General features: G+C 31.3%; 4 protein-coding genes and 1 long non-coding RNA gene across 8 annotated transcripts in view; 3 read left to right on the top strand and 2 right to left on the bottom strand.

The window, feature by feature from the left end:
* The first annotated feature begins 280 nt into the window (after positions 1-280).
* Positions 281-2,224, top strand: LOC105833334 (tumor protein p63-regulated gene 1-like protein). 2 transcript variants are annotated; one of them, XM_012674998.3, is made up of 6 exons: positions 281-492; positions 633-840; positions 924-1,100; positions 1,324-1,431; positions 1,731-1,864; positions 1,994-2,224. In XM_012674998.3, exons 1-6 carry the CDS (start codon positions 417-419, stop codon positions 2,182-2,184), a joined length of 894 nt encoding a protein of 297 aa, XP_012530452.1. In that variant the 5' UTR covers positions 281-416; the 3' UTR covers positions 2,185-2,224. The 2 variants fall into 2 exon arrangements, with proteins under 2 accessions (XP_012530452.1, XP_012530453.1); XM_012674999.3 differs by lacking the exon at positions 1,324-1,431.
* Positions 2,225-2,532: 308 nt separating this feature from the next.
* On the top strand, positions 2,533-7,943 carry LOC105833333 (C1GALT1-specific chaperone 1). The gene is made up of 4 exons (XM_036284597.1): positions 2,533-3,503; positions 3,616-4,697; positions 4,769-5,070; positions 7,394-7,943. The coding sequence occupies exons 2-4, from the start codon at positions 3,881-3,883 to the stop codon at positions 7,628-7,630; spliced, it is 1,356 nt and encodes a 451-aa protein (XP_036140490.1). The 5' UTR covers positions 2,533-3,503; positions 3,616-3,880; the 3' UTR covers positions 7,631-7,943.
* Positions 7,854-9,169, bottom strand: LOC118644873. Its single transcript, XR_004962661.1, has 2 exons — positions 8,923-9,169; positions 7,854-8,631 (listed from the first exon to the last, which is right to left on the bottom strand). It is a non-coding gene; the product is annotated as an uncharacterized LOC118644873 (long non-coding RNA).
* Positions 8,546-13,752, top strand: part of LOC105840251 (pneumococcal serine-rich repeat protein) — a 61,802-nt gene continuing 56,595 nt past the window's right edge. For both annotated transcript variants that reach the window (XM_036284596.1, XM_036284595.1), the window contains exon 1: positions 8,546-8,688. In XM_036284596.1, the coding sequence (XP_036140489.1) occupies positions 8,579-8,688 (110 nt within the window). In that variant the 5' untranslated portion in view covers positions 8,546-8,578. The remainder of the gene's footprint in view (positions 8,689-13,752) is intronic.
* LOC118644870 lies at positions 9,230-11,783 on the bottom strand. 2 transcript variants are annotated; one of them, XR_004962658.1, is made up of 2 exons: positions 10,859-11,783; positions 9,230-10,291 (listed from the first exon to the last, which is right to left on the bottom strand). XR_004962658.1 is itself a non-coding variant. In XM_036284599.1 (2 exons), exons 1-2 carry the CDS (start codon positions 10,978-10,980, stop codon positions 9,576-9,578), a joined length of 399 nt encoding a protein of 132 aa, XP_036140492.1. In that variant the 5' UTR covers positions 10,981-11,779; the 3' UTR covers positions 9,230-9,575. The 2 variants fall into 2 exon arrangements, 1 of the variants encoding a protein (XP_036140492.1); XM_036284599.1 differs by having other exon boundaries at positions 9,230-9,852; positions 10,859-11,779.

Here is a 13,752-nt window from a genome sequence, read left to right as displayed (position 1 = left end):
TAGCCATAGAGTGTAGTACTATTAAAAAAAAGAGGCAGGTGGTGCCTCGCTGCGCGTATATTTGGCATGAGGCACTACCGTGCCTCTTGATACTATAACAAAACAAATTCAAAAGATCGTACAATTATAAACGCATTTTTGGAATAAAGAAAAAATTTCGTAATAATGGTACGAAACAATTGAATTTATTTTCCGATATTACTGTTCGAAACTTCAGCTTCTTGCCGCGCGAGGTCACTCAGATCAAATGTCATTCTTGGATTCGATCGAATGTGTCTGTGACGTTTGTGTGGCATTTTGAAAAGCCTTGTCTCTTCTATCGGGTCGCTTTTGTTATCGCGCGCCTATGTTGCTGTGACTTCCTACTTCGTGAATACATGTAACGAGAATCCCTCGTCGACGAGCATCCTGGAGATATGGAAGAAACATGTCTGGACGAGGGACCTGCGGTAAATTTCGAAAGGGCTACCCTAGAAATCGCCAATACCGACCGTAAGTTTCACTGACAGTCTTTTTCTTTCTCTCTCTCTCCGGAACCGTTTAATATTAATTTAATAATTTTTGATTCTATAAGAGAATGTAGAGAGAAGGCAAATTTAGTCGTCTATTAAGGGCGTTTTTTTAATTTTCAGCTATCAGACCATCGACCGAGAATGCGGAAGACGCGAGAAAGCGGAATTCGGCCTCTAAAAATATAGTCAATGTGCCATTCAGGCACATAGAGGTTCATACATTTTTCACTGACAGGAACGAGGTCGTGGAGAGAGCGATAAGCGACTGCACCGAGAAACTGATAAAGCAAAACAATGACGAATTCGTAGGAAGTTGGCTTCTGACAGAGTATGTACACTATAAACTAATTCATTATATTTTTTGTTACTTTGTAATTTTGCATTGACAAAAAATTTATTGACTTATTAAAGGATAAGTCTGTGGGACACGGAAAAGGAAAGGCTCGTACTATTAACGACGAAAGCCCTGTACTCTGTAAAGTATGACTTTATTTCGCTAAAGATACTCGACTTTAATCGAGTGCCTATATTTCTACTTGACACAATAGTTACAGGGGATTTGATTTATCCAACTTCGTCTTTTGCACCGTAAGTATTTGCAAATTATAAATAATTTGTGTACAAAACAGTTCATGTAGTACATAAGTTAATAATTCCACAGAGCTTGAATGATACTTTTAATAACATTCTTTTTTATCAAAGTTGTATTGAAATTTATAAATCAGCATATAGAAAAAATATTTGATATAAATTAAAAATACAGCTTCTATGTTCTTGTCTGATACATATTCATGTCAATCTAACATTCTAGACGATTAAGCGGATTAGCAGAAGGCGTGTCTTCTGTAATTCACTGTGCTGTCCGTCAGGAATGGTCATCTATTGCAGGTTGCTCTAATCTTTCTCAATTTGAGCCTAGGTATACATCTTTGTTGTCTACTAACACCTATTCTGTTTTGTCAATTTGCCTTTTATGTTTTCATTGCTTCTTGTATCATACAATATATCTATCAACAAATAGTTCTTGTATGCTTCTTGTATACAGCTTTTGTTATATATAATTTTTACATTATATATAATTTTCATAAAATTTCATCTATTTTGCGACATGTTGCAAAAGCTAAAATACTGTAACAAAAATATATGCTTAAAAATGTAGGATTATTTTATGCATGTATGTTAGAGTAGATATTGGAACAGGTGTTTAAATTTTTTCAGAAAGCGACATATGTTGGGAATAAGGCTTATGTGGAACAGAGGACAGCCTTTGTCTTTTATAAAAAAGTGGAATCCATTTACGAGAGATATACCTTGGCTTACGTATGCTAGTCATCCACTGTTTTGGTATAAAGGTAGATGTTAAAACTATGGTAAAGCAATCGAGTTAAAGTAACATGGCATTGCTATGTAAAACATTTATCATATATTTTTTGTTAATATAAGAATTGTGTTGTCTTTGTCTAACAAAGATGTCTTTTTAGATGGAACCGAGATTGTTAAAACGAGATTTGACATAGAAGCCTTCGATACTATGCTCAAAAGTTTACTACCTCGTGAATGCAACATTGTTAATATGCCAATCATTATAGAGAATTATTGCGGTCTTGGTGCCTTAGTGCACAATAGAAACGGCTTGGGTTTCTTTAAAGTGCGTGGAAAAGTCAGTTTCTAATTTCTATGATCTCATAGAATTACAAATATGTTGCAAGATATTTCTCTGAACTTAACATTTTTCCTCGTCTTTTCCTACTACATCACATATGTAGTTTCAATTTCTTGTACAGTATTATCGTAGAAAAACATTTAATATTGCAACATAATCTATGATAAATAAGTATATATATGTATGTATATTAATAATAACTAATATAGTATTATTAATGTATGTATATGTATGTATACCATACATATATATATATAATTATATGTATATTAAAATTAAATCGATTATAATATTTTTTTAGAACTGTTTTTTCATAAGAAAAAAATTATAAATCCAACAGTAAAGTCTGTCAAACGATAATTTTTATCAATTAATTGTTGCATATTTCCTGCATTATTATATATATATATATATATATTTTCTATATAATTGTAAAAATATATGTAGACACAGGCATATATATACGCATGTATACATGTATGTTAATTCTAAACTATATTTCCTATTATATACACTGTGGTAAAGTATTCATATAAAGACGAACAACTTTTCCTCAATTTATAATAAAATTTTAAAACATTAACATTAAAAACTTGCACTGCTTTTGTGTGAATTATTGTGTGGGAGAATTTATAAATAAAGTATTTATCATCTTATGTAAGATCATGCAATTACTTATATGTACAATGTTATATATTAATTTCTGAGTCAAATAAATAAGACATTTTGAATATATTTTGCAATCTCTTTATGCAAAACATAGGACAATACATTAAGCAACCAAGATTTTGAAAATTCTATCTAAAAACGCTTCTCGTTTTTATAGTTCATTATATTATTATTATTATATTTTATTATATTACACGTGCATTATACTAATACAAAAAAATTGTTTAGCGCGTGAGAATTCATTAGATTTATCTCGCGTATTTTAAAGTCGATCATCAGCTGATCTAGATCGGAAATCAGATTAGGTTACGTTAAGGTTAGGGTATATAGGGAGGGAGGAACAAGACGGTTGTTTATGGTTTATGTCACCTGTTGATTCAACGCGGCCGCGCGCGAATGCGATGATTATCTCGGGTGACACCATATGCTGCACCATACTCGGCAAATATTTATTTTTCAATACTTTTTCCGATAGAGTGATAGACAGCAGACTAATCGTTGCGACTGCAAACTTGTAATAAAAAGTTATCACAAGTTTTTAAATGTAAACACACTTTTCGACATATATACGTATAGAATGTCAATCTATAGTAATATTAGCGATGATTCTATGATGACTTCATTCTATTTTTATTGTCGACATGAAATGCATGCTACAGGTAATGCATTAACGCTTATCATTAATAACAAATCAATTGAATTGATTAGTTGATGGCGAGTCAGACGCAATGTATCCGATGCATAAATTAATTGTGTCGCATGTACTTGCAGCCCCATCGGAATAAATCAACTTTGCGAACAATATGGAGAATAAAAGAGTAAGTCTTAAACAGGTTTAACATGTACACGCAATGTATATTTGCGTAAGAAGAAATCTTAACGAGATAATTGAGTTTAATGAAGATCAAACATAATGATACTAAAGGCACAAGTGTAATAATAGTTTCCACTTGATACTAGACCACCTGGCACGACTCGCATTAGTTCTGACAACCGGACGATTTTATCGAATTTTTTATTGTAATGATAACGAAAAATGCGTTTCCGAAAGCAGAAATCGATATTTCTGGTCGGCTGGGGATTTGGTTTTATCCTTCCGCTATTACTTGTTTCATTGAAAAGTATATTCGTGACCGATTTAATCGTTGATCAAGATCCACCGTGGCAACCTGAGTACTACCTAAATAAAAAATCTCGCCACGAGGAGATTGTTTTGCAACTTTGGAAAGATGGAGTGAACGAGACGTCTGACTTCAAAAGCATTACATATCGTACCTGGTTGACAGCGCAAAACTTGCAATTATACAAAATAGATCTGGACGAGTATTTGTACGGTCCGCAAGAAGGAAATGAGAGCATGGAATGGAATTGGCTGAAAAAGCAAGTGTCTGTCACGTGTGTGGTTTTTGTGGAAAAGCTTAAGCTTGGAAAATCGATCAAAGCCACGTGGGGCAAACGCTGCAATAATATATATTTCTTTGGACACCGTTTAAAAGATTCGGAAGTGCCTGTTATCAATGTAGACATAAAAATTGTATCTTCTTGGCAGCTGTTATGTGAAGCTATGAATTACATTAGGAACAATAGAGTAGACAAACTAGAATGGATTATATTTGTAAAAGACGATACTGTTGTCATAACAGAAAATCTGCGCTACATGGTCGCCCCATTAGACCACAGGCAAGACTATTATTTGGGTCATCCGGTGGTTCTGTGGGGTCAGACTTACAACGTTGCTCAATCTGGCTATGTTCTTAGTAAAGGAGCACTGGAGAAAATAGTGCAAATGTTCAATACTACGGAAAAATGTATGAGAGGTGGAAGGTATTGGAAAAAGGAAGATTATTATCTGGGTAAACAACGTGATATCATGTAAGTTTCACAATTGTACATACGCGACACTGATTTTTTTCTCATTTTGTAGGAAAGCACCTGTCGTCTTTAGGTATACATCCGTCCGATACCAGAGATCAGTACTTAAGAGGCACTTTCCATGGTTATTCCTTACAAAATCTTCTGTGGGGCGTCGTGAAGCCGGACAGCTATTTCACACATGCCATATACCCGATAGAAGGAGAATGCTGCTCGCCGATATCTGTAACTTTTAGCGTCAGTGAGCCAGATAAAATGCACATGCTTAATTATCTGTTGTATCAATTGCGTGTATTGAATGGTGAAAGCCGATTTGGTAATGTTTCGGCTGAGGTTCCAGTACGCGAAGAGAATGTAAGTTTTAACATATTTGATACACTATCTCATTCTTTTCTCTATATTCCATATAGAAAAAACTGTTTAGTAATAACCAATTTAAAATTGATACATTTTATTTGACAATTATTGTTTAATATATAAGATATATAAGATATATTCTAAATATAATTATACATAATTATATAATTGCATGACAATAATTTCTTTATACTTGTATGAAACAATAATAGTCTTATTTATATGATTTATATTTAAAGAAAATATATAGTTGTTTTAATAATAATAGTATTAAAATTCTAATTCTTAGTTTAAAGTTATTGTTATTTTCTATCTGATATTTTTTTAATTCATAAAAATTATTATTGAATAATGAGAACATAGTTTTTTCTTGATAAATTTTTTCTTTAAGTAAAGTCCCAGTGAACACATTTTATAGCGGCAATATAACATGGAAGTTACATGTAATTTAACATTGTTATTCTTGTGATATGTAGGTGCTATATGACATGGAAATAACCTGTTACGTAATATTTGTTATACGCAAGTGATCTAGCTGTTATACATCGTTTTGGCGTTACAGTTATTCAACAAAAATTGTATAATCGTAACATAACACGTTCGTATCAATGTTATTACGGAACGATGCGTCGTAGTTGACTCAGAAATCAGACATAACATATCCTGAATGACAGATCTATTTAATAATAAAAAAAATTATTATAAAGATAATGTTTTCAAAAATAACGGTTTGTCTACACAATTACTGCAAACAAAAAATGCACAAAATCTAAATTCATCATGTGCTGAACAAAAACAGAATAATAAATGTATACTATTCAATTTTTCTTAGAATTATGATCTATATAGTTAACCATCTAATTAATCATTTGAACGCTTCAAAGATTAGTGCTAAATAGATCGCAATTTCCATCAAATTATTAAGGTTATGGAAAAAGATAAATTTAACAATGAAATTAATAAGTAAATAAATTAATGCTATTTATTTTTAATATGTTTTGCAAAATTTAATTGCTTTTATAAAAAATAATTATATAGTCGCGTCAGTTTACATATAGGTACATGTAGACAATAACAAGTACCCATATCGATGAGTCAAATTGGCGTAGCAGGTAGACTACAAGGTTCGTAATCCTAAGGTCCCGGGTTCAAACCTAGCAGCGGCAAGTAAGAATAAAATAAAAAATAACAATTTAAATTTAATTAATTAATAAAAATTTATCCTAAATGTAGTATGTGCTGTTGATAAAAATAATTTAAAAAAAATGAAATTTTTATTTTATTTTATTTTTCTTTGTAACTGTTGTGTAACGGTTAGATAACATGTAATTATAACATGTTATATTGCTGAGTCGGAAATTGTAACTTACATGTAAGTTACGTGTAATTTCAGAGTAACATAACCTGTTATATTCGGTTACATTGCTGTTACACTGCTGCTATATTACTGTGTTCACTGGGGTATGTCTGTTTAAGGGGATGCTGGAGTTGTCTGTTTTACCAACAAAAAAATAGTAATTTTTGTTTAACAATATCTTTTTATTTCTTTTATAGATTTGGAAATCCTTCTCCAGAATAAAAGAATACGCATTGCTATCAGTCTGTGGAGTGGAATTTCTTCCAAAAACGAGAAAAAATTGTTAATTTACTGTCACATCATAACAATGTTTGCTTAAATATAAAAGATCTACAGTTTGTACCTATGAAATTTGTATTCACAGAATAGTAGACGACGAGAACAGTGTCGAGTTTTGAAAATTAGATTTTAGTGTCTAATTGAGATAAAATTGTGAAACGAAAATTTAGCCTGTGCTGTTGATAAAAATAATTAAAAAAAAAATGAAATTTTTATTTTATTTTCTTTGTAACTGTTGTGTGACGGTTAGATAACATGTAATTATAACATGTTATATTGCTGAGTCGGAAATTGTAACTTACATGTAAGTTACGTGTAATTTCAGAGTAACGTAACCTGTTACATTTGGTTACATTGCTGTTACACTGCTACTATATTACTGTGTTCACTGGGAGGTTATATACGCGTAAAAAGTCGATAAGTAGAGCAATAAAAAAAAATTATTTTGTCCTCGATATAAAGTCCAATTCACAGATGGCTATTAATATGTGTACTTCAATTCTGGAAAAGAATTTCCAAATTTATAAAAGAGATATATACAAATGAATGACTCTACATTATCGACCTCGATCAAGTTTGAGAGGCAGTCCAGCATCGCCTTAATGCTGTATAATCTCATTTTTATTATTTAATATCTTTCGGAAATAAAAATATTCTTAAAACAGAATATTCCTTTGTGTGCAGGTTTGGAAGATGGCACTGCAAGAAGAATTCAATCTCACACATTTAAGTAATATATCCAGTGATGCTTACTTCGAAATATGGCATTCGAGATACGCCGGACCAGGGCAATTAAAAATTGCTAAAAATTATCGGATTACATCAGATGCGCTAAATTGTTTACTGATGAATTTCAAAGCGCGAAATAGATCTGTGCTTAATTGTAAGACTAAAAATGTCACTGACAGTACAAGAAACTGAATGTGCTGTTTATTTGAAGGCTAATTCTAACAGTTTATACTCTAATTGTTAAAAGAAATTATACAAAGATAAAAAAATAGAATTTTATATTTGTAATATTCTTTTCTTTATATGATTATTTAAACATTAAAAAGATATAACGTTGGCAAATAAATATATTAAATATAATTTATATAATCTATAATTTAATTTACTACGTGTGTGGCAAAAAAAAGAGTAGGCGTCGATATTAAAATCATATTTAATGATGTGACCACTATGTACATAATTAATCTGTTCTGAGTAATTCACTAATTAAAAATAGTTGATAAAATTTCCTTTGTTAGTACATTTTATCGAACTAATTAAAAACTCATTAACATCTGGAAATTGATAAAGTAATAACATTCTCAAAACATTTTCAAGCATGCTTTCTTACAATTATCAAATGATGAATTACCGATAAAAGCAATTATACAGTCAATATTATTCAGGAATATTCTATTTTTATTAAACTTTATTTTATGTTATATTTATTGTTATTTTGTATAAGTTGAAAACCTGCACGTAAATTTAGAAATGCTAAAAAAATGTATTTCTCAGAAGAAAGAAACTTATTTATTAGAGATAATTATGATTTTATTGAATGTAGTAATTGTTTTAAACACTTTTATAATACGCATTTCTTTATACTATATATTTGTTACAGATACACTCAATGTGATTAATTAAATATATATATATATAAATAAATATGTACGTCCGATCCACGACCGGTTGACCGACATTTTTCATCTTTCGTTTATCAATTGCAACTTGAGTTTATCACTTATCCGTTTCCTTCTAGAGGTAGATATATAAAAAGGCTATACTTTGATTTGCGCTTTTTAAAAGTGTTACTTAGCCCAAATACTTCGAAATCACGAATATAAAATTATTTCTGACACAAAGTTACATCGCACTGGTACTATGGTGCCGTTGCAGATACTTGGACGTTCGTTCATATTGATTGTCGTTGCGAGCTGCATAATTCAAGGACATGAATATTCAGAAGATATAGACGCACAAGGAGCAAAAGAGTTAGTATATTATAAAAAGAGTTAGTATATTATAACTGAAGTTTTTTTGTAATATTATAAATAATTACGATAGTTATTCAGTTTAGGGTCTCGTACTCAAATATCGATGTAATTATATATTTCTATTTATATTCTGACTAGCAGATGGCTCAACCGAAGATTCATTATAATTTAGATTTATTTGAGTTCACCGAAGGGTCAGAAAGCATAGGTAGACTTGTTTTAAGCACATACCTGGAGTATCATTGATATCAAAATCTGGAATAGGAGTATCTATTTTCTGTTTTTTGTTACTATTTCCTTCCCTATTAGAGTTTTTTGAAGAGGTAGATTCAGATTAAGGAGATCTTTGTTTTTTTTATTCCCAATTTCGTTTTGTTTAGACATTATGATCCCTTCCCAATAGTTTGATTAAATCAGCACTTAAATTACTAGCCGTAAATTAGTTTATGTAACTTGAATTTATATATATATATATATATATATATATATAGTTTAATATCCTTTATTTATTTATATATTTAATTTTATTTTATTTTTCTTGGCGTTTGAGTATTATTTAATAACTTAAAAGGAAACCAAGAGCAACTAATATTAACTTTTATATTATTTTATATTTTTTTATAAGTAAAATTCAATACCAAGCAAGACTAGAATGTGAAAAGGAAAAACTGAATTGAAATAACCATTGTTACTAAGAAAAAGATGACTTGGATTCTTGGATATGAAGTTTGAGTTTAGTAATTACAATCGGTGTAAGGATACCAGGTGAACCATTGCGCATGATGCCGTGACGTCAGTATACGTCACGTATTAGTGAGCCAATAAAAAGATGATCCAGAATGCAAGCGCGAAATTGAAACGCTGAATTAATTGCGTAACATGGGCTACGTTCCGAAACTTACTGCAATAACACAGTCATATATTTTATAAAAATGTATACTTACAAATCTTATAGTGTTTTTTATGTGGTTTGCAGCTTTGCTTACAAGGTTATCGCGCACAGAAACACTCTGAATATATAGACACTTAACCTCTTTTACTACATACATCTTATCCCAGACAGCACACGGATATCCATACGACATCCATGACGTCCTTAACGGATATTGAGGATATCCACAGGACATCCGTTTTACGTCCTTTGGACGTTCTATGGACGTCCTATGGACGTGATAAAAAGCGGCATTTAAAATTAAATTTTACATTAAATAAAAGAGTAAAAACAGAATAAAATATATAAATATAAATATTTATTTTAGAAATTATATTATTCTTTCAATAAATTATACATTAAACAATTTTAATTAAATAAGAATATTTGTTCCACTGTAATCGTTAAACAACGGATACACACTATATATATATGTGTGTGTGATAATTACAAAATACTTTAAGCTGATTGTTTAATTAATATTATACCATACGTATAATATTAATTAAACAATCAGCTTAAAGTATTTTGTAATTATCACACATATATATATATAGTGTGTATCCATTGTTTAACGATTACAGTGGAACAAATATTCTTTATATTGCAGACAATGACTGCAGCATGCGAGTGATCTCGTCTAGGCAACAAATGATTGTAACTCGACAACTATAACAGAAATTAAATTTTATGTTTATACACACACATACACACACATATATATATATATATATACATATATACATAGGCTACAGAGTAGACTGTATAAAATCTTATTGTGTGCCATTGGCTTTACCTCTGCCTGGTTGATCAATTCGCCAATATATTCCATCACAAACTCATCTTTAACGAAAATGATGGTGCTCAGCCGACGCTTGCTTGCTCGTAGGCTCTGATTGTTCCCGTTGCTGCAATCTCTAATCTCGTTGTTGTTCTTTATCGAGACCTTCGTCATAATCCGCGTACACTTCGCCGTCGTCTATTTATCATTTGTAATTATACGTCTAGAATTCGTCGCTGCTACCATGTACACGTAACCGTTCTGTTTACGTACGTAGGTCAGAGCTTACGAGCAAGCGAGCGTCGGCCGAGCATCATCATTCTCGTTAAAGGAGAATTTGTGGTGGAATATATTAGCGAATTGATCAATCAGACAGAGGCAAAGCTAACGGCACACAATAAGATTCTTTGCAGCTCTCGTAACTTATAATTTCTGAAAATTTTTAGGATTCTTACCTGACTGTGTAAAACATGCCGATAACCAACAAAAACCTAACCACTACTACGATCATATTGCTTTTTAGTTCACTTGTGCATGCAGATGGTGTTGGCGGAGCGAGTACAAATAAGGATAGCATATGGACATACAAAGTGGTCCATTTTAGGATATCCCTTCAATGTCCACAAATGTATATCCTATGGATATCCTTATAAGGTCCATGGACATCAGGACAAGAAATGGACATAAAACGGATATCCATAAGATATCCTGTACTGTCTGGGATACAATAACACAGCCTTATTTTTTATAAAATCACTTACAGATCTTACAATATGTTTTTAACGTTGTTCGTAGTTTTGCTCAATAACGCAGGCTATCGCATAGGAACGCTCAGGGACACGATGCATTGGGTGCGGCCATTTTGGATTCATGCATTTTGGGTCAATTGGGGTACGTTTAGTTTCACGCATAGACCGCATGAGACGACAACGCATCGCATGAGCGCATGAGAAGAACTCCAATGCTCCAGTATCAAAAGGAAAAAATCAGATTTGCTTTAGTAAAATTATGGCTATTATATACAAAATTGTCAAAGCAGAAATCCAAAAGAAGGATGTGGGTCAGGCCTATTTATTCAATTGAGCAGCGTTTCTCTCAAGGAGATAGTGACAATTTAGTTAATATGTTACGAATGACAGATCCTTCTCTATATTTTAATTATTTAAGAATGGATGTTAGCATCTTTGAAGATCTACTATTAATAGTAGGTCCCGGAATTGAAAAACAATTAAATATTAGAGAACCAATTGCTTCATACACAAGACACTGCAAATATTCTTAAGGTATTTAGCAAGTGGAGATAGCATGAAATCTATTGGATATGCTTTTCGAGTCGCACCAAATACTTGGTCTGTTCTTTCTAGCTGCACTGTTGCACTGGTGCAATAAGTTGGAATGAGAAAAAATATACTTGTCTTACTTTAACTTATTGCACCGGTGCAGCTAGAAAGAACAGATCAACTGTCTCAAAAATAATTCATTCAACTGTTACTTGGTTATGGCTACGATTGCTACGAATTCTATGACGCTACGACGCAACGACGCCAATGACGCGAACGCATACAGAAAAGGTAGACACTGCGGCAAAGCTCTGATTGGCTGCTTCTATGGCCGGTATTCATAGTCGAATCTTATTTAAAGATCCTCTCAAGCAATGTCTTAAGATGCTAATACGGCTCTGTGATTGGCTGATGGCATCTCAAGACATTACTTAAGATAATCTTAAATATAAGATCCGACTATAAATACTGGCCTATGACGCACGTTCTATTCCACAGCTCTATTCTGCACCATGTGAGTTCAGCCTTACACGACATTTTCCCAAAAACTAGATGAGAAAATGTTAGTACTAACAAATTCTCTAGGCAATACAATTTCAATTTCCGCAGGTTAGTTACACTGTTGAAGTAGTAAATCCGTGTGTGCAAAGTCGTTTTGACGTATGTGTGCCTATGGGTGTTTACGATAATGGCTATCCGAGTAATTTTCTCTAGGACCGAAATATATGATAAGCACAACCATCTACTATCATCATGATTCGTGACAACTCAATGCTGTCCGGTATAGGGTGTTTACGATAATGGCTATCCGAGTAATTTTCTCTAGGACCGAAATATATAATAAGCACAACCATCTACTATCATCATGATTCGTGACAACTCAATGCTGTCCGGTATAGCCAAATTATCACGAGCAAGTTGCTAGTTGCGAGTTCCGTGAGTTTGTAGCAGGTAACCTAAAAAGTACGACATAAATAATTTTATTATTACAATTAAAAATAATCTGTTTTTAATGTATGGTAAGATTATTAACTTCATTAAAATAGTAATTATATAACACAATCATGTATTTTTAAAATATTGTCTAAAGTAATATTAAAGAGATTATTTTATTTACAAATATTTTATTTATTAATTTGTCTATCAAGTTTCTATTATAACGTATATCTAACGCATATCTAACGTATATCTGTTTACAGTATATCTTAATTTACTATGCACTTGTATTACAAATTAAAAAAATTTATTGTAAACATTATTATTAGTTTCACATTAGTGAAATATTCATGCATAATATTTATACATAAAGATATATGATTTTTTAAAATAATGATACCATGCAACTTATCATTAACAGTTGTTACAAGAAAGAAAAATATTTATACTTAAATTTTTATTTTACTTGTAATCTAAAAAATATTATTAATAATGATTTATTTAGTAATTTTACATAATTTATCTCATTTGTTTCAAAGTGTTAACACCATCCGTTTAATAAAAGATGACTTTTCTAATATATATGTTAGTTAATAATAAATGATAACATTTATTGAGAATCAATGTTTAATTAAAATATTATATTAGGTTTTGAAATAATACCGTTATGATAGAAACTTGATAGACAAAATAAATATTTGTAAATAAAATAATCTCTTTAATATTACTTTAGACAATACTTTAAAAATACATGATTGTGTTATATAATTACTATTTTAATGAAGTTAATAATCTTACCATACATTAAAAACAGATTATTTTTAATTGTAATAATCAAATTATTTATGTCGTACTTTTTAGGTTACCTGCTACAAACTCACGGAACTCGCAACTTGCAACTTGCTCGTGATGATTTGGCTATACCGGACAGCATTGAGTTGTCACGAATCATGATGATAGTAGATGGTTGTGCTTATCATATATTTCGGTCCTAGAGAAAATTACTTGGATAGCCATTATCGTAAACACCCAATATAAACGATGTAGCAATAATATACAAGCCGGCTATCATAGAGAGGTGACTAAAAACTAACCCCGAACACCTGAATGCTCATCGTAAGCACCCACTGAAT

This window comes from Monomorium pharaonis, chromosome 3 (assembly GCF_013373865.1).
Source record: "Monomorium pharaonis isolate MP-MQ-018 chromosome 3, ASM1337386v2, whole genome shotgun sequence".
NCBI lineage: Eukaryota > Metazoa > Arthropoda > Insecta > Hymenoptera > Formicidae > Monomorium > Monomorium pharaonis.
Note: the sequence above shows the minus strand (reverse complement) of the source record. Positions and strands in the feature narration are given on the sequence as shown.

What these genes read in the sequence shown, in the direction of transcription:
- LOC105833334 (XM_012674998.3), top strand. Translation starts at nt 417, where the DNA reads ATGGAAGAAACATGTCTGGACGAGGGACCTGCGGTAAATTTCGAAAGG. An exon ending in CTTTCTCAATTTGAGCCTAG is followed by an intron (nt 1,432 to 1,730) that starts GTATACATCTTT and finishes AAATTTTTTCAG; the next exon opens with AAAGCGACATATGTTGGGAA. An exon ending in TCCACTGTTTTGGTATAAAG is followed by an intron (nt 1,865 to 1,993) that starts GTAGATGTTAAA and finishes ATGTCTTTTTAG; the next exon opens with ATGGAACCGAGATTGTTAAA.
- LOC105833333 (XM_036284597.1), top strand. Translation starts at nt 3,881, where the DNA reads ATGCGTTTCCGAAAGCAGAAATCGATATTTCTGGTCGGCTGGGGATTT. An exon ending in AAAGGAAGATTATTATCTGG is followed by an intron (nt 4,698 to 4,768) that starts GTAAACAACGTG and finishes CTCATTTTGTAG; the next exon opens with GAAAGCACCTGTCGTCTTTA. An exon ending in TTCCAGTACGCGAAGAGAAT is followed by an intron (nt 5,071 to 7,393) that starts GTAAGTTTTAAC and finishes CTTTGTGTGCAG; the next exon opens with GTTTGGAAGATGGCACTGCA.
- LOC118644870 (XM_036284599.1), bottom strand. Translation starts at nt 10,980, where the DNA reads ATGCTATCCTTATTTGTACTCGCTCCGCCAACACCATCTGCATGCACA. An exon ending in GGCATGTTTTACACAGTCAG is followed by an intron (nt 9,853 to 10,858) that starts GTAAGAATCCTA and finishes TCACGTCCATAG; the next exon opens with GACGTCCATAGAACGTCCAA.